The 20,008-nt window shown below is 40.7% G+C and overlaps 2 protein-coding genes across 5 annotated transcripts in view; one reads left to right on the forward strand and one right to left on the reverse strand.

Annotated features, from left to right (window-relative positions):
• tmub2 (transmembrane and ubiquitin-like domain containing 2) lies at positions 1-14,917 on the forward strand. Of its 2 annotated transcripts, none has more exons than XM_061905493.1 (3): positions 1-121; positions 10,192-10,747; positions 13,136-14,917. In XM_061905493.1, the coding sequence occupies exons 2-3, from the start codon at positions 10,209-10,211 to the stop codon at positions 13,524-13,526; spliced, it is 930 nt and encodes a 309-aa protein (XP_061761477.1). In that variant the 5' UTR covers positions 1-121; positions 10,192-10,208; the 3' UTR covers positions 13,527-14,917. The 2 variants fall into 2 exon arrangements, with proteins under 2 accessions (XP_061761477.1, XP_061761476.1); XM_061905492.1 differs by lacking the exon at positions 1-121 and adding an exon at positions 1,450-3,301.
• atxn7l3a (ataxin 7 like 3a) overlaps positions 14,064-20,008 on the reverse strand; it is a 21,163-nt gene continuing 15,218 nt past the window's right edge. For 2 of the 3 annotated variants that reach the window (XM_061905490.1, XM_061905489.1), the window contains exons 12-14: positions 19,895-19,966; positions 17,374-17,507; positions 14,064-15,507 (exon numbers count right to left, since the gene is read on the reverse strand). In XM_061905490.1, the coding sequence (XP_061761474.1) occupies positions 15,323-15,507; positions 17,374-17,507; positions 19,895-19,966 (391 nt within the window). In that variant the 3' untranslated portion in view covers positions 14,064-15,322. The remainder of the gene's footprint in view (positions 15,508-17,373; positions 17,508-19,894; positions 19,967-20,008) is intronic. The other variant, XM_061905491.1, reaches the window with a different exon arrangement.

Consider the following 20,008-nt stretch of genomic DNA (forward strand, 5'->3'; position numbering starts at 1 on the left):
GTGACGTCATCACCTACAGTGTTGTCTTTCCCTTTTTTTCTTTCCCACGAAGCAGCAGCTAGCAGCTATTAGCTAGCATCGAGGCTTGTCTCCAAACATGCTCTGATTTCCCGTCTGGAAGGTAAACACATTTCACTTTTTGACTATTGCACATATTTACACGCAACATATACATCGACTAGTGGCGTTATGAGCGCACAAATTGCGTTAAATAGTCGAAAGATGTGGCTCTTTTAGCTAAAAGTGCACCTTAGCTGGCAGGCTAGCCCAGCTTGCTAACTAGTTAGCCAGGTAAAGAAGGGCCTTTAAAATCATATTTGAGATTATGTTCCTTTAAAATCATATTTGAGATTATGTTCCTTTAAAATTACAGTCCTGGCTCTTTGCGTTACAAGTTAAAAAAAAGTGTTCAATGAAAAACGCCGCTTGTTGACATAACTTCGACGTAAGTCACAATGTTGCTGCTGGAAACACTTTCTAGAACGTCGTGTGAAAAATAAAGATGGTATGTTAAAAAGCTGTAAGTTGTTATGGCAAACACATGTACACTTACTTAAATGTACGTTTGACCAGGCTGGCGTTGATTAAGAAGATTGTGACGTCATGCGGTGTTACGCATATAGGCTGTGTTTTGTGTACTTGACTTCCGGTATCGAATTTAGTATAAGCTGGCCTCGCTAAGTAGCCTCTTGTTTACTATTTAAAGGCCCACTGAAATGAGATGTTCTTATTTAGACGGCGATAGCAGGTCCATTCTATGTGGCATACTTGATAATTTAGCGATATTGCCATATTTTTCTGAAAGGATTTAGTAGAGAACGTCGACGATAAAGTTCGCAACTTTTGGTCGCTAATAAAAAAGCCTTGCCTTTACCAGAAGTAGCAGACGATGTGCGCGTGACGTCACGGGTTGTAAGGCTCCTCACATCCTCACATTGTTTACAATCATGGCCACCAGCAGCAAGAGCGATTCGGACCGAGAAAGCGACAATTTCTCCATTAATTTGAGCAAGGATGAAATATTTGTGGATGAGGAAAGTTAGAGTGAAGCACTAAAAAAAAGAAAAGGTGACAGCTCTGTCACGCCAAATTTCTTCCCTCCTACAAAAACCTTCCCCCCAGAAGACATTTGGCGTGACAGCCCCTCTAATCCCTGAAGGACCCCAATGAGGGTGTGATAATATCAAGTTATATGACTCTTAAGGGTTACAGCTGCAAAATTAACAAAGCAAAAATAGCTTGAAAGGTTAGCAATCTGGAATGCTAATATTTGTTCCTCACCGTTATTTTTCACCAATGACAATCAGCCAATTGTAATGCTTTTAAAACAGGCAGCTGTGTGGGCTGCTTTAAGGTCCTTCCACCCTCATTGGGGTCCTTCCGGCATTAGAGGGGCTGTCACGCCAAATGTCTTCCGGGGGGAAGGTTTATGTAGGGGGGAAGAAATTTGGCGTGACAGCTCCTGGACACGGCAGTGGGAGCGATTCAGATGTTATTAGACACATTTACTAGGATAATTCTGGAAAATCCCTTATCTGCTTATTGTGTTAATAGTGTTTTAGTGAGATTATATAGTACCTGAAATTCGGAGGGCTGCGGTGAACGCCAGTGTCTCTGAGAGAAGCCAATGGAGGAGCCAAGATCACAGCTGCCTTTTTGACAGCTGCAGGAGGAGTTCACATAATCCGCTGAAGTCTCTGGTAAGAGCCGACTTAATATCACAATTGGTTGACATGTGGTAGAGAAACATGTTCGATTGACCGCTCTGTGTTAAAGCTTCACAACAAACAAAAAAACACCGGTTGTGTTTCGGTTGCTAAAGGCAGCTGCAATCCACCGCTTTCCACCAACACCATTCTTCTTTACAGTCTCCATTATTAATTGGACAAATTGCAAAAGATTCAGCAACACAGATGTCCAAAATACTGTGTAATTATGCGATAAAAAGAGACGACATTTAGCAGTGAGTGGTGCTGGGCTGAAATGTCCGCTCCAACCAATAACGTCACAAGCTCGCGTCAACATGAGCGTCATCATTCCGCAACATTTTCAACAGGATACCTCGCGGGAAATTTAAAATTGTAATATAGTAAACTAAACCGGCCGTATTGGCATGTGTTGCAATGTTAATATTTCATCTTTGATATATAAACTATCAGACTGCGTGGTCGGTAGTAGTGGGTTTCAGTAGGCCTTTAAAGCATAACCAAGCATGCATCAATATAGCTGTTTAAAAGTAAATGTACTCTCACCACCTGTCACATCACACCATGACTTATTTTGACTTTTTTGCTGTTTTCCTGTGTGTAGTGTTTTAGTTTTTGTCTTGCGCTCCTATTTTGGTGGCTTTTTCTCTTTTTTTGGTATTTTCCTGTAGCTGTTTCATGTCTTCCTTTGTATTAGCAATCGAAATAATTTCAGTTGCTTTCATCCTTCTTTGTGGGGACATTGTTGATTGTGTCGTGTGCGGATGTACATTGTCTTTGCTCCACAGTAAGTCTTTGCTGTCATCCAGCCTTCTGTTTTTATTTACTTTGTAATAGGGCTGTGCGATATGGCCTTGTTTTAATATCTCGATATTTTTAGGCCATATCGCGATACACAAAATATATTTCGATATTTTGCCTTAGCCTTGAATTTACACTTGATACATATAATCACAGCAGTATGATGATTTTATGTGTATACATTAAAACATTCTTCATACTGCATTAAAGGCCTACTAAAATGAGATTTTCTTATTCAAACGGGAATAACAGGTCCATTCTATGTGTCATACTTGATCATTTCGAGATATTGCCATATTTTTGCTGAAAGGATATAGTAGAGAAAATCGACGTTAAAGTTCGCCACTTTTGGTACTTCCTGAAAAAGCCTCGCCTTTACCGGAAGTCGCAGACGATGACGTCACAAGTGTGGGGGCTCCTCACTTATTCACATTGATTTTAATGGGAGCCTCCAACAAAAACAGTTATTCGGACCGAGAAAACGACAATTTCCCCATTAATTTGAGCGAGGATGAAAGATTCGTGTTTGAGGATATTGATAGCGACGGACTAGGTTAAAAAAAAAAAAAAAGTTAAAAAAAAAACGTGATAGCTTTGGGACGTATTCCGATGTTTTTAAACACATTTACTAGGATAATTCTGGGAAATCCCTTATCTTTCTATTGTGTTGCTAGTGTTTTAGTGAGTTTAATATTACCTGATAGTCGGAGGGGTTTGTCCACGGGTGTCTTGACGCCATGTCTCACGGGTGTCGACGGCAGCTGTACGGACGACACAAGCTCAGCTGATATCCGGTAAGTGGCAACTTTTTAACCAAAATTTTCTCACCGAAACCTGCTGGTTGACATTCGGTCGGGATCCATGTCCACTTGACCGCGCTCTGATCCATAGTAAAGTTTCAGCTCCGGGAATTTTAAACAATGAATAACCGTGTGTTTGTGTGGCTAAAGGCTAAAGCTTCCCAACTCCATCTTTCTACCGTGACTTCTCCAATATTAACTGAACAAATTGCAAAAGGTTCAGCAACACAGATCTCCAAAATACTGTGTAATTATGCCGTTAAAGCAGACGACTTTTACCTGTGTGTGTGTGTGCAGCCCTCATAATTATAACAGCCCGTGACTTCACGCGTACACGTCATCATTACACGACGTTTCCAAGACGAAACTCCCGGGAAATTTAAAATTGTAATTTAGTAAACTAAAAAAGCCGTATTGGCATGTGTTGCAATGTTAATATTTCATCATTGATGTATAAACTATCAGACTGCGTGGTGGGTAGTAGTGGGTTTCAGTAGGCCTTTAATATATGCTCATTTTAAACTTTTATGCAGAGAGGGAAATCACAACTAAGTCAATTGACCAAAACTTTATTTATTAAACAGTTATCAGCAGGGGACTTTTCAAATGATGCTACTTTTGGTAGCAACGCTTGTGCCCCACACTTGACAAATTAAAGTTGTCTATTCGACGTCTTCCCCCTTGAAGCCGAACCACCGCCAGACGATGCACCCACTGCTGTTTTTCTTGGGAATTAATTCTTCCTTCATTTGTTACCAGATTCGCACCTTCTTTCTCTCGTATTACCACTCGCATGGCTTGGCTTGCATCACATATAACGTTACCCATGCTGCTACCTGTCTGCTGGGCGAGGGCGTATACGTATATGACGTGTGTAAGAAGGTGCCTGTGAGAAGGAGACACAAGAAGGAGTGGGAAGAGCCTGTAGTGTAATGCCCGCAGCTAAAAGCAACTGCGTTAGAACGTATACTCGAATATCACGATATAGTCATTTCCTATATCGCACAGAGACAAACCCGCGATATATCGCCCAGTCCTAGTTTTAAGCATTAGACACCGTTTTACCTGTTTCCGACACCTACAAAGCAGTTGGCTACCGGCTGCCACCTACTGATATGGAACAGTATACCGTGGTAAGTCTGCCGATTTCCAGACAGTACAGAAACTCAACAACACATCATTTGTAGACTATAATTACTGGTTTTCCAAAAATATTTTCAAACCAAATAGGTGAAACTAAATAACCCCCCTCGGCACACCAGACTGTATCTCACGGCATACTAGTGTGCCGCGGAACAGTGGTGGAAAAACACTGATCTACAAGATAATCATCAGGGTCTCTAGAATGAATGAAAGGCATTCAGAATAGCTCAATGGTTAAGACTGCTGCCTCTCACGCAGTACTACTGGGTTCAAATCCATAACTTGGAAGATCTTGATTTGTGGCGGTTTTAACTCGGTTGGTAGAGTGGCCGTGCCAGCAGCTTGCGGGTTCCAGGTTCGATCCCTGCTTCTGCCAACATAGTCACTGCCGTTGTGTCCTTGGGCAAGACACTTTACCCGCCTGCTCCCAGTGCCACCCACAGTGGTTTAAATGTAACTTAGATACTGGGTTTAACTGTGTAAAGCACTTTGAGTCCCTAGAGAAAAGCGCTATATAAATGTAATTCACTTCACTTCATTGGCATTAAATTGTTGATTTTCTGTCCTAGTTTCATCTCTTCCCGGAGTGCTATTCCCCGCACCTGATTTGTTTTACCAATCAAGAATATTTAGGTTGTTTTCATCCTACTTTGTGGGGACATTGTTGATTGTCATGTCATGTACGGATGTACTTTGTGGACCCTTTCTCTGTGCCAAACGCTGTAAGTCTTTGCGGTTGTCCAGCATTCTGTTTTTGTTTACTTTGTAGCCAGTTAGGTTTTAGTTTCGTTCTGCATAGCCTTCCTTAAGATTCAATGCCTTTTCTTAGGGGCACTCACCTTTTGTTTATTTTTGGTTTAAGCTTTAGATACGACGACAAACATTTGTCGTCTCACAAGACGTGTTCCCGACATCTGCAAAGCAATTAGCTACCGGCTGCCACCTACTATACATGGTTAATCTGCCGAGCTCCAAACAGTTCAGACACTCAACGGTACATTATTTGCGGATTATAATTACTGGTTTGCAAAAAATATTTTCAACCCAAATAGGTGAAATGACAATCTTCTTCCACGGCACACCAGACTGTATCTCACGGCACACTGTTGGTTGAAAAACACTGGACTAAGGACTAAAAAGACACTTTGTTGGGTAAACCTGCACTGAAGTGACATTGTAATGCACAAGAATGAGAGCATAACTCCTTGCAAAGATAATAATAGATGACCGATATGTTTCTTTCTATACTGATTCTTAATAGTCGGGGAGGCCAATAACCGATATTTGGAGCTGATATTCATTTGCAGTAAAAGTTATTCAAACAGCTGGACAATGCTTTAAGGTGTTTTTGTTACCTTATTTTTAACAGTAGAGCAGGGATGTCAAAGTCAAGGCCCGCGGGCCAGATACGAATGCATTATCTATGGCCAGCGGGGTGATATTTGTTTAGTAGCTGCTGTTTTGTATGCACCAATACTCCCATCATTGTTGGCGCTAGGAATTTTCAAAATGGGGTCCCACTAGGGTTGTATGTTATTAGTATAGTACCGCGACACTTATGAATCCTTTTCAGTGGTATACCGCCTCGGAAACGTACCGGTACCAAAATATTGGTATCAGAATAACACTCAGTCCCACAGGAAATTTTAGGAGGTCCCACTTTTTTGTAACTGTTTTGAAAACAAATGATGAATGTATGTATTATCCTGTTATATCTCAATTTCTATATTGTGTTTTGGAAAAGGGTTTTCATAAACGTTACTTAATTCATCCAAAAAAATGTATGCATACGTAAATGTATTCAGTTCTAAACATTCATTCACTTTCTTTTCTCCTTCGTGGATCTAAACTTTACCGCTGCCTGTATTTTTTTCTATATTTATATTGTAATTTATTCAGAATGTATTTGGTCTATTTTGGTCAAAGTGAGACAAAGAAAACAATCCGAAGTTGTCTTAATTTTTTTAGTTTTAATGCCTTGATTTTAATAGTTCGGCCCGAGTGTGCACAGATTTTCCTCCACGTGGCCCCTGATCTAAAATTAGTTTGATACCCCTGCAGTAGAGGCATGTTTAATGTAGCAGCAAAAAATACCTTTATAAGTATAAGTGTCTAAGAGGAGCATCAATATATGCATTTCAAAATAGGGTAAATATTACCAACTTTTTAAATAAATGATGTTCTCCTTCGCGTAGTTCATAGTAGAGACATAATTTCTTCCTGGATTTTACAGAAAGTATGAGAATGTGTGAGCTGCTGCCTGCTCTTCTTTACTTATAAGACAAGTCTCCTATTTGTTGAGACATTTACACATAATAATGTGCTAACATAAACACACAATAAAATAATGTGCTAAGAACATACTACTGTTCTAACATTGTGCTAACATAATAATATTCTAACATTCAATCAATCAATCAATGTTTACTTATATAGCCCTAAATCACTAGTGTCTCAAAGGGCTGCACAAACCACCACGACATCCTCGGTAGGCCCACATAAGGGCAAGGAAAACTCACACCCAGTGGGACATCGGTGACAATAATGACCCAGTGGGACGTCGGTGACAATGATGACTATGAGAACCTTAGAGAGGAGGAAAGCAATGGATGTCGAGCGGGTCTAACAGGATACTGTGAAAGTTCAATCCACAATGGATACAACACAGTCGCGAGAGTCCAGTCCAAAGAGGATCCAAGACACAGCAGCGAGAGTCAAGTTCACAGCGGAGCCAGCAGGAAACCATCCCAAGCGTAGGCGGACCAGCAGCGCAGAGATGTCCCCAGCCGATACACAGGCGAGCAGTACATGGCCACCGGATCGGACCGGACCCCCTCCACACGGGAGAGTGGGACATAGAAGAAAAAGAAAAGAAACGGCAGATCAACTGGTCTAAAAAGGGAGTCTATTTAAAGGCTAGAGTATACAAATGAGTTTTAAGGTGAGACTTAAATGCTTCTACTGAGGTGGCATCGCGAACTGTTACCGGGAGGGTATTCCAGAGTACTGGAGCCCGAACGGAAAATGCTCTATAGCCCGCAGACTTTTTTTGGGCTTTGGGAATCACTAATAAGCCGGAGTCCTTTGAACGCAGATTTCTTGCCGGGACATATGGTACAATACAATCGGCAAGATAAGATGGAGCTAGACCGTGTAGTATTTTATACGTAAGTAGTAAAACCTTAAAGTCACATCTTAAGTGCACAGGAAGCCAGTGCAGGTGAGCCAGTACAGGCGTAATGTGATCAAATTTTCTTGTTCTTGTCAAAAGTCTAGCAGCCGCATTTTGTACCAACTGTAATCTTTTAATGCTAGACATGGGGAGACCCGAAAATAATACGTTACAGTAGTCGAGGCGAGACGTAACAAACGCATGGATAATGATCTCAGCGTCTTTAGTGGACAGAATGGAGCGAATTTTAGCGATGTTACGGAGATGAAAGAAGGCTGTTTTAGTAACGCTTTTAATGTGTGCCTCAAAGGAGAGAGTTGGGTCGAAGATAATACCCAGATTCTTTACCGTGTCGCCTTGTTTAATTGTTTGGTTGTCAAATGTTAGAGTTGTATTATTAAATAGAGTTCGGTGTCTAGCAGGACCGATAATCAGCATTTCCGTTTTTTTGGCGTTGAGTTGCAAAAAGTTAGCGGACATCCATTGTTTAATTTCATTAAGACACGCCTCCAGCTGACTACAGTCCGGCGTGTTGGTCAGCTTTAGGGGCATGTAGAGTTGGGTGTCATCAGCATAACAGTGAAAGCTAATACCGTATTTGCGTATGATGTCACCTAGCGGCAGCATGTAGATGCTGAAGAGTGCAGGGCCAAGGACCGAACCCTGGGGAACTCCACACGTTACCTTAACGTAGTCCGAGGTCACATTGTTATGGAAGACACACTGCATCCTATCAGTAAGATAAGAGTTAAACCAAGACAGGGCTAAGTCTGACATACCAATTCGTGTTTTGATACGTTCTAATAAAATATTATGATCGACGGTGTCGAAAGCAGCGCTAAGATCGAGGAGCAGCAACATAGATGACGCATCAGAATCCATCGTTAGCAATAGATCATTAGTCATTTTTGCGAGGGCTGTCTCCGTGGAGTGATTTGCCCTGAAACCGGATTGAAAGGTTTCACATAGATTGTTAGACGCTAAGTGTTCATTTAACTGCTCCGCAACAATTTTTTCAAGGATTTTTGAAATAAAGGGAAGGTGAGACACCGGTCGGTAATTTACCATGAGGTCAGGATCGAGGTTAGGTCTTTTAAGAAGAGGATGAATAACCGCTTTTTTGAATGCTAGGGGAACAGTGCCCGAGGAGAGTGATAAGTTTATAATATTTAGCACTGATGGACCTAATAATACAAAGAGCTCCTTGATCAGTTTCCCAGGAAGAGGGTCAAGTAAACATGTTGTCTGTTTTATTCCATTTACACGTTGTAACAATTCCTCTAATGTTATTTCCTCAAAACGAGAGAAACTATTTTGGAGGGCAGTATCCGCCGTATATACAATCGTGTCAGTGTTAATAGAACCCCGTTGTAGCTGGGACGCATTGTCTTTAATCTCCTTTCTAATGACTTCAATTTTCTTACTAAAGAATTGCATAAAGTCATCAGGTGAGTGGGTTGAGCTACTGGAAGGAGTCCCTTGTTGGGTTAGCGATGCTACCGTACTAAACAAAAATTTAGGATCGTTTTTATTACGGTGGATGAGATTTGAGTAATATTTAGCTTTAGCTAAGGTAAGCATGCGTTTATAAGTTATTAAACCATCACTCCATGCTTGATGGTGCACCTCAAGTTTAGTCGTGCGCCATTTGCGTTCCAGCTTTCTACATAATAATTTCTGAGCTCTAGTTTCTTCTGTAAACCACGGGGTGCGCTTTTTTGGAGCCTTTTTTAACTTTAGCGGTGCTATGTTATCAATGGTTTCGCGCAGGGCGTCGTTAAAGTTGTTAGTGAGGTTATCAATAGAGCCCACATACTTTGGGAATGGTGCCATTACCGAGGGCAGTAGGTCAGCAAGAGTTGTCGTTGTGGCTGTATTAATGTTGCGGCTGCTACGTGCTATCGATATATGAAAGTGCTTACATTACGTGCTATCAACATAATAATGTGCTAACAACATCATAATGTTATAACAATTTTCTGCTAATATAACGTGCAAACAACATAATATTGTGCTAATATATAACATGCTAACAACATAATGTGTTGACATAACATTGTACAAACATAATAATGTGCTAACAATATAATATTGTGCTCACGACATAACATTTTTGCGTATATATCTGTTCGGTCGCCTTAATGTTCGCCCGTATATGTTACATTGTTATTCGATCGATCACAGAACATGAAACTCTCCGCGCTCCTTTAATGAGCCCACACTGAGTGTTGAGGACACAGGCTGGTCGAGCGACTTGTTGCAGTAGCGATAACAAAATGGAAGGGGAAAGAAGGACAAAAACTGGATTTCTCGGCACAAAATTAGAAGTTTTGCAAGGGCAAAAGTGCTGGTGCTTGAGCAGTGCCTATTATGTACTAATTATTTATTTGTATCATATGTGTATCTGCTGATGTAGTTATGTTAAAGAGGCCGATGCTAATATGTCAAAATGACAAATATTGGCATGGATCTCTACTCTAAAAGGCACACAACTGAGAGCCTAACTCTTTGCAAATGTAATAATAGATTTCAAAGGCATTGTTGTAATATGTTTGATCTTTGTCCCCAGGTGTGGAGGACAGACGAATGGCAGTGTGTGCACTGACCATGTTGGACGGGATGGTGGACGAGGTGACGGCGGCAGGGGGAGCCCTCCTCCTGGCCCTGGCCCTCGTCCTGGCCTGGCTCTCCACCCACGTGGCCGAGCGCGGGGACCACATCCTGGGCACCATCCTCACTGTGGGGGCCCACGCCTCCCTCATCGGCCTGGGCGGCGACGGCGGCGGTCCCGCCGGCGCAGATGCCTCCGAGCAAAGCGGCCCGGCGCCCTCGCAGGACAACAAGCCCGACGAGGGCGAAGGCGAGGGGGCGTCGGAGGAAGGTGGGGACGACGGGGTGAGGACAGAGGCGCTGTTGGACATACGGTGCAAAGCCCCCCCAAGAGTGAAGGCCACCGCCAAGGAGGAAGAAGGTGATTGTGGCGAAGAGGAGGACCAGGAGGAGGAATATAAAAAAAGTGCGAAAGAAATGCCGACCTCGTCTATTTCGCTACGACTCAAGTTTTTAAACGACACGGAAGAGGTGGCTGTTGTTCAGCCGCACGACACCGTGGCACACCTTAAAAGGTTAGTACTGACACAACACTCAACATGTTCCTGAAGGAACTCTCCTGACGGAATAAATAAAGTACTATCTAATCTAATCTATCATACAAACATATTATTGTGGGGTGGGAATCTTTGGGCAAAAAAACATTTGGTTCGATTACTGGGGTGACGATTTGATTCAGAATAGATTCTTGATTCAAACCGGTTTTTGCAAAATATTTGGCATCATTATAATGCAACTTTTTCAAGACTGGTTAGAAAAGCTTGTTGTTGCATGTAAATGACCTGAGAAACATCAGTTAAAAAACTTTTGTTTCTTTTAGGTCGAATTTTGAAAATTATGAATCGATTTAGAATCAGGACGAATAAGAATAGCGATTTGAATGTGAATTGATAATTTTTTTGTGCACCCCTGACTTTTAACCATTGTGAATAGGTGTTAGAAGTACAGCAATAGTGTGTGAGCACTGATGCTCCAATGTACAGTTTTTTTTGTTTTTTTAATAAGCTCAACTGGGAACACAACAGTTTATTAGCACATTATGTTGTTAGCACATTTTGATGTTGCTGGCACAGTACTATGTTAGATTTTAATGTTGTTGGCACATAATATTAGCACAGTATTATGTTAGCACAATATCTTTTTACTAGCACATATATTAGCACATTATTACGTTAGTACAATGTTATGTTGTTAGCACAATGTGTTTTTACTAGCACATATGTTATTAGCACATTATTACATTAGTACAACAATATGTTAGCACATCATTGTTTTTAACATGTTATTAGTACAATATTATGTCATTAGCACATTATGATGTTAGCACAAAATGTTCATACATTATTATTTTAGCACAATGTTAGTAAAGTATTATGTTGTTGGCACATTATCTTGTTAGCGTATTATGTTGGCACAATTATGTAAGTACAATATGATATTGTCAGCACGTTTTTATGTAAGCACAATATAGTGTTTGCATATTTTGTTGTTAGCACTTATGTGGCACAATATTATGTGGTTAGCACATTGTGTTGTAAGCACATTATTGTTTAGTATATTATGTAAGCACATTATGTTGTTAGTAAATTATGTTAGCATAATATGTGGGTTTGCACATTGTGTTGTTGTTAGCACATTATTATCGTTTTAGCACATAATGTTAGTACAATATGTTAGCACAATACTATAAAATTTTAATTTTCCTGAAGGAACTCTCCTGAAAGAATCAATAAAGTACTATCTATGTTAGGACAATATAATGTTAGCACATTATGTTTTTAGCACACCATAATAACATGTTAACATGTTATGTTAGCACAATGTTATGTTGTTTGCACATTATGTTGTTAGCACAATATTATGTTAGCACATTATGTAAGCACATTGTTAACACATTATTGTGTTTGCATATTATGTTGTTAGCACATTACATTAACACAATGTTTTGTTGTTAGCACATAACTTAATAATAAACATATGTGGTTAGCACACTGTGTTACCACATTATTGTTTTAGCATGTTATGTTTTTAGTAAATTATGTTAGCACAATATTTTGTGGTTAGCATATAATTGTTAACACAGCAAACTGAATGCAGACCTTCCAACACGTGTGAGAAGTTTTATGCACGTGGTAGTAACGTGAAGGGTTTGTTTGCCTAGCAAGTATTAAGTGTAGTAACCTAAGAGTTTCAAGTAAGTACTAAGTGGAGTAGTGTAAGTGTTACGAGTACTAAGTGTTCTGTATTTTTCGGAGTATAAGTTGCACCTGCCGAAAATACAAAATAAAAGAAGCAAAAAAAACATATAAGTCGCACTGTAGTATAAGTCGCATTTTTTGGGGAAATTTATTTGATAAAACCCAACACCAAGAATAGCAATTGCCAAAAAAAAAGGCAATTCAAAATAAATGAAGAATAAGTGAACAACAGGCTGAATAAGTGTACGTTATATGACGCATAAATAACCAACTGAGAAGGTGGCTGGTACGTAACGTAACAAATTATGGTAAGAGTCATTCAAATAACTATAACATATAGAACATGCTATACGTTTGTCAAACAATCTGTCACTCCTAAATCGCTAAATCCCATGAAATCTTATACGTCTAGTCTCTTACGTGAATGAGCTAAATAATATTATTTGATATTCTACGGTAATGTGTGAATAATTTCACACAAAAGTCGCTCCTGAGTATAAGTCGCACCCCTGGCCAAACTATGAACAAAAATTGCGCCTTTTAGTCCGAAAAATACAGTAGTAACCTAAGTGTTTGTTTGCCTAGTAAGTATAAAGTGTAGTAACTTAAGTGTTTGTTTGCCTAGTAAGTATTAAGTGTAGTAACCTTAGTGTTTGTTTGTCTAATAAGTATTAAGTATAGTAACCTTAGTGTTTGTTTGCCTAGCAAGTACTTCTGTGGGCGTGAGCATCAGATCAAGCTGATATATCAAGGCCAGCTGCTGCAGGACCCCAAGAGAACGCTGCTCTCACTGAACATTACTCACAACAGCGTCATCCACTGCCACGTCTCCCAGGCTCTGCACGACGCCGGGCCAGAGGCGGGGTCCCAGGCCGGGGCGGGGCCCGGAGTCGGGGCGGTGTCGGCCGGCTGGAGGGCGGCGGGCGTGGCCGTCAGCACGGGCAGCCTAGTGGTGCCCGTCTTCGTGGTGATCCTGGCCGTGGTGTGGTACTTCCGCATCAACTACCGCCAGTTCTTCACCGCCCCCGCCACCATCTCCCTGGTGGGCGTCACAGTCTTCTTCAGCTTCCTCATTTTTGGGATGCACAGCCGCTGAAGGGGAGGGCGGGAACGTGACCACCGCAGCTGAATGTGTGCGCTAATTGCTGCATGTAGAACCTAGACCTAAACATTCCCTCGTTTGGATTTCTATCTTCATAGACAGCCCCCCCCCCCCCCCCTGCATATTCACGCAAATATGAGCAAAATGGCCTACCACACTGAACAAGATGCAGGTGTTATGCTGCGCTTGAGGGATTCTTCTTTGGCCCCGCCCTCTTCACCAAGTTTCACTGCAGCTACTTTTTGTGTCATCCTGCTAACAAACATGAGCCTTGTTGTTTGGTCTTCAACTAGCGGCTTGGAGCACTCAGTGTGCACTTTTTTGTGTGTCTTTTGCGCCACTTTGTTTCCAATCAAGTCTGTGGCTAAAAAAAAGACTGTAGAAAAATAATTTAAGATTTAAAACATTTAAATATGAGGAGATACTGTAATGTGAACGAGGGCTGTGCGATACAAGTGTTTTATATCGGTCGATATTCATAATTACTGATGTTTATGACCTATGGAAAATAAGGACCAGGAGAAAAATGTATAAAATGTAAACATTTTTATTTAAAGCGTAACCCCTCAGCTATCAAGGCAGAAAGGAAATGTCAACACAACACTCAATGTGAACAAAATATTAAAATCACATTAAAACAATAAGCTCTTAAAATGAAGGTGCAAAAATAAGGAGTATGTAAGAAATGCTTAATAAAGTGTAACAAAATAGTGCAAAGTGTGAAAATGTAAACACAGAGAAACCTGATAAGAACTATTTTCCACAGGTTTAATGCTTGCTGTGCTCTAAAAGGTGTGGGCGGCTAAGGGGGTGTGGCATTAACGGTCTTGGTGGGGATCAGCGCCTTGCATCATTCACAGACCACATTGGTCTGACTACGGTTCCTAAAAAAAAACCTGCCATATTGTTGAGCCGACTTTTCCTGTTTTATGAACAATATTTTTGATTTTTACTTTCTCTTCGTACTCCATGCAAAGAAAACAAGATGGCACCACCAAACTGATATTTGATCCTGTTATCTAATTGGCTGTTAAGTGTGTTGCCTGGTTTCAAAAGAGCAGGTGCCTTTGTTCACGCAACCAACCTTGCTTTGCAACTTTTTTTCCGAAGAAAACTTTTTTTTGATATTACATGTCAATGGCGATAGATGGTTTTATCGCTCAGCCCTAATGAGAACTAAAGCAGAGGCCTGCTCACTTGTGCAATTTGTTTGTTAGTTTCCTTTGTGTCATCACTTGTGTGTACATTGTGTATTTGCTGTAAATAAACCAAAAGAAGGAATGAATCCAATGAAGCTGCATCTAGCACTTAAAATATTATTTAAATAAGATTTGGAGGAGTCCTGAACTTTAGTGACATCTCCAATTAAAATAATTTTAAAAATGTGTACTCCCGGTCTTGGTTTATTTCCAAACATCACTACTTTGACCACCATTCACTACAATGGCACTTTACAAAACTGCACTGGACTATAAAAATATATACAACTATATTCCAAATGGGATCATTGTGTGCTTTATCCAGTTAATTGTGTTGGTCGACAGTGCACCAACACTAAGATGAAATGTGCAAAAAGAACATGTCACATGTGACCATCAGTAGCCATGGTCTTTGACACCAAGTGTATAAAAAGAGACTTTACAAAGTGGTCACATTGAAGGATGTGGAAATGCCACATAAAAACCAGCAGTGAAATGACATGATGGTGTGTGCAGAACTCACCAGCTGTGCCCAAAACGAGGGGAAAACAATTGTCACCTGAACGCATCGTCTTCTGTCCAAAGTCCTTGCTAGTTTAAGTCGTCGAAGACGCTGGAGATTGAAGGTGCGGAGAGTTTGGGTCTCTTTTTTTTGCTGGGCAAGCTGCTGTTACTCTGAGAGCTTCCACTTCCTGCGTCAGCTCCCCCTGCACTTGTCAGAGCCAGAGAGCTTCGCTTCTTCCTCTTGGGCCTGCGAGGGTCCGAATGGTTTGTGCCTGTGAGGAGGAAAGATGTAAGGGAATACGGTGGACAATTTTCTGTTGACGATGAATTATGAATTTGAATTGAATATTTTCATACAAAAAAACATAAAAAACTGCAACCTGATTGGCTCAATCTTTAGCATTCCAATATTAGCTAGCTTTTTTTTTTTGCCAATTTTACATGTATGGCCCTCAGTGTCGTATTTTGTGACTTGATGAATGATACCTGCTAGAATGCTAACATTAGTATGCATTTGTATCTAATTCGGTAGGTATACACTTCAGTCATATTTTGGTATTTGATGCATGTGAGTACGCTAACAGCATGCTAGCATTATTGGCATGTATACACAGACTTAAGTGTAGAGATGTCGATTGCCAATATTCCGATATTGTCCAACTCTTAATTACCAATTCCGATATCAACCGATACAGATATATACAGTTGTGGAATTAACACATGTTTTTCAAAATAAATCAACTCAAGTTATGGAAAAAAATGCCAACATGGCACTGCCATATTTATTATTGAAGTCACAAAGTGCATTATTTATTTTAACATGCCTCAAAACAGCAGCTTGGAATTTGGGACATGTTATCCCTGAGAGAGCATGAGGAGGTTGAGGTGGGGAGTATTTTGTAGCATCCCGGAAGAGTTAGGGCTGCAAGGGATCCTGGATATTTGTTGTCCTGTGTTTATGTTGTGTTACGGTGCAGATGTTCTCCCGAAATGTGTTTGTCATTCTTGTTTGGTGTGGGTTCACAGTGTGGCGCACATTTGTAACTGTGTTAAAGTTGTTAATACGGCCACCCTCAGTGTGACCTGTATGGTTGTTGACCAAGTATGATTGCATTCACTTGTGTGTGTGAAAAGCCGTAGATGATATATGTGATTGGGTCGGCATGCAAAGGAAAGGAAGGTTTATTGGCGCTCTGTACTTCACCCTACGTCCGTGTATACAGTGGCGTTTTAAAAAGTCATAATTTTTACTTTTTGAAACAGTTACCAATAATTTGCGACATTACATTTTAAAGCATTTATCAGCTAATAATATCGGCAGTCCGATATTATCGGACATCCCTACCTAAGTGTCATATTGTGGTATGTTACTAATGCTAACTATGCATGTTTTTGTTAGCATATAAGCATAGTACTGTTAGCACGCTAGCTTTTTTTTTTAGCTAATTTTTTTGTTACTTGACACTATCTGGCCAGCTCGGTTCTAAACATTTTATTTTTACCTCACGAGAGTCCTCTAGACATGAAATAACACCCACACAAAAAAATTGCTACTCATTACCTCCCTGCTTGGCACTCAGCATCAAGGGTTGGAATGGGGACGTTAAATCACCAAAATGATTCCCGAGCGCGGCCACCGCTGCTGCTCACTGCTCCCCTCACCTCCCAGGGGGTGGAACAAGGGGATGGGTCAAATGCAGAGGGAAATTTCACCACACCTAGTGTGTGTCTGACAATCAGTGGTATTTTAACTTTAACTTACTTTTACACTACTTTAATCCACTTTATAACGCTGCTTGAGCTGAGCCAATCAGTGTCCACAATACTGAACATGCTCCGGGTTTGTTTGGACTTATCTAGTGGCCTATATAATACTATAGTATTTATTTACTTAGTTCATTTAGATACTTTTATGCTTGCAAATTACGACTTAACATCTAAAAACTTGAACTACCGTTTGTACAAGTTAGCCAATCAGAAGCCAGAAGAAAGCCAACCCTGAAAAAGACAATTAAAAAAAAAAAAAAAGTGATGACGAGAGGAAAGTGGGAATCGTGTGAACGAATAAAGTTGGCGTATTGTGGAATGTAAGAGGGAAAAAAAAAAAAAGTCCATAGTCTTAACGCTGCGGTGCTTACTGGCTCGGGAGGAGGCGGAGTCAGTGGGGGAAGTATCGGGGGAGTCTTCCCACTGGAGGCGGCTGATGACGCTCTGGCTGCTGTCAGGGAGGTCAAAGGTCTCACTCTCCACCGTGCCATCGGGCAGAGACGACCTGGTACCAGAAACACAAACACGATGACTTCCTGCTGTACTTTTAAGCGAGACGATCTTACCGCCGGTTTTATTTACATTCCACTTGTTCGTATTTAACATCTGTAAACAAACATGTCCTCGTTCTTACCGTACTTCTTATTTTCTACATAATTCATGTCGTAACATTGCCATAATATGTTTAGACTTGTCAAAGATCCTCTATAGAACAGGAACACTTTGCTGTTTTTAAAAAGGACCTACTGCAAAAAATTGATTCAAAGATCCTCTATATGACAGGGGCCAGCTCTTGTTTTTAAAAGCCTCTTGCAAAAAAATGCTGGTCAAAGATCCTCTATATGACAGGAACGCTTTGCTGTTTTTAAGGACCTACTGCGAAAACATAGCGGTTGGTCAAATATCTGAGTTGGTTGCCGTTTTTAAGGACCTACTAAAAAAGGCTAGTCAACATGACTCTGCTGTTTAAAAGTTATTGCCAAAACACTCCTCAAAGATCTTTTATATGACAGTAAAAACAAAACACAAAGTTACTATTTGCTATTTCTCAGGACCTGCGACTGCAAATCCACAAATCAAAGATCCTCTATATCAGTGGTCTCCTCCCTTTTTGTATTCGCGGACCGGTCAACGCTTAATAATTTGTCTGGCGGCCCGGGGGGTCCTTTTTTTTTCCTTTTTTGTCATAAAAAAGGGAGGTTTTTGTCATGAAAAAGGGAGGTTTTTGTGGTTGGTGCACTAATTGTAAGTGTATATTGTGTTTTTTATGTTGATTTAACAAAACAAAACAAAAATATATATATATATATATATATATATTTTTTTTTTTAAATAAATTATTCTGCGGCCCAGTGGTTGGGGACAACTGCTCTATATGACAGGACAAGGCGGCTGTTTTTACGGGCTACTGCCAAAATGCTGGTCAAAGATCCTCTATGTGAGAGAAGCATGTTGCTGTTTTTAAGAATCTACTGCACAAAGAGTAGTCATTAGTCAAAGATCATCTATATGACAGGGACTCTGCTGTTTTTAAGGACCTACCGTAGAAAGGGTTGTCAAAGATCCTCTAAATGACATGAGCTGGCTGCTGTTTTTCAGGACCTACTGCAAAAAAGCTACTTAAAGATCCTCTATGTGACAGGGGCCAGCTCTTCTGTTTAAAAGCCTATTGCAAAAAATCTTTGTCAAAGACCCTCTAAATGACAGGAGCTGGCTGTTTTTAGGGGACCCACTGCAAAAAAGGTTAGACAAAGATCATCTATACAACAGCAACGCTTTGCTGTTTTTAAAGTCTAACTGCTGTCAAAGATCCCATTTATGACAGGAGCTGACTGCTGTTTTTAAGGACCCACTGCAAAAAAGCGTAGTCAAAGATCACCTACTTGACAGCAACACTTTGCTGTTTTTAAAGACTAACTGCAGTCAAAGATAAATGGGTTGTACTTGTATCCCATTTATGACAGGAGCTGACTGCTGTTTTACAAAACTTACAAAAAAAAAATGCTTGTCAAAAACCTTCTATATGACAGGAACTGGCTGTTGTTTTTTAGGGGACCCACTGCAAAAAGAGTTAGTCAAAGATCATCTATATGACAGCAACAATTTGCCGTTTTTAAAGACCCACTGCAGAAATGAGTAGTCAAAGATTATCTACATGGCTGGCTGCTGTTTTAAGGACCCACTGCAAAAAAGGGTAGTCAAAGATCATCTAAATGACAGGAGCTTGCTGTTGTTTTTGAGGACTTACATCAAAAAAGGTCAGTCAAAGATCCTCTATATGACAGCAAAGCATTGCTGTATTTAAGGACCCACTGCATAAAAGAGTAGTCAAATATCATCTAAATGACATGAGCCTGCTGTTGTTTTTGAGGATTTACAGCAAAAAAAATTCAGTCAAAGATCCTCTATATGACAGCAACACTTTGCTGTTTTTAAGGACCCACTGCATAAAATGGTAGTCAAAGATCATCTAAATGACAGGAGCCTGCTGTTGTTTTTGAGGACTTACAGCAGAAAAATGTCAGTCAAAGATCCTCTATATGACAGCAACACTTTGCTGTTTTTAAGGACCCACTGCATAAAAGGGTAGTCAAAGATCATCTAAATGACAGGAACCTGCTGTTGTTTTTAAGGACCTTATAAAACCAGAGCAGGTTCTGCTTGTCGAAGATCCTTTTCATGAGAATATATATTTGTAAACAAGTGTTAGATTCCACAGGTGAGTCATCCGTTGAATAAGACAATCGTAAGAAACACTATGGGGATCAATTATGGCCGTGGCTGTAATGTCACACTGCAGACACAAGAGGGCGCCACTGAGCAGCAGGCCAATGACAGCAAACAAGTAGTGGGGATGGCATGTAAAAGATGGAGGAGAGGGGGCACACTCACGCAGAAGGCCCCAGGAGGAACACCCTGACGGCCCTCCTCTGCTCGTCCGTGTGTTGGGGACATCTCTGAGACCTGGGGGCGTGGGGCGGGGGTCACAAAGTAGCGTTACACATC

The sequence above is a fragment of the Nerophis ophidion genome, linkage group LG07 (genome assembly GCF_033978795.1).
Source record: "Nerophis ophidion isolate RoL-2023_Sa linkage group LG07, RoL_Noph_v1.0, whole genome shotgun sequence".
In the NCBI taxonomy this organism is placed as follows: Eukaryota; Metazoa; Chordata; class Actinopteri; order Syngnathiformes; family Syngnathidae; genus Nerophis; species Nerophis ophidion.

Coding starts and splice junctions, on each gene's coding strand:
- tmub2 (XM_061905493.1), top strand. CDS start 10,209: ATGGCAGTGTGTGCACTGACCATGTTGGACGGGATGGTGGACGAGGTG. Junction 10,748..13,135: donor ACCGTGGCACACCTTAAAAG/GTTAGTACTGAC, acceptor TTGTTTGCCTAG/CAAGTACTTCTGTGGGCGTG.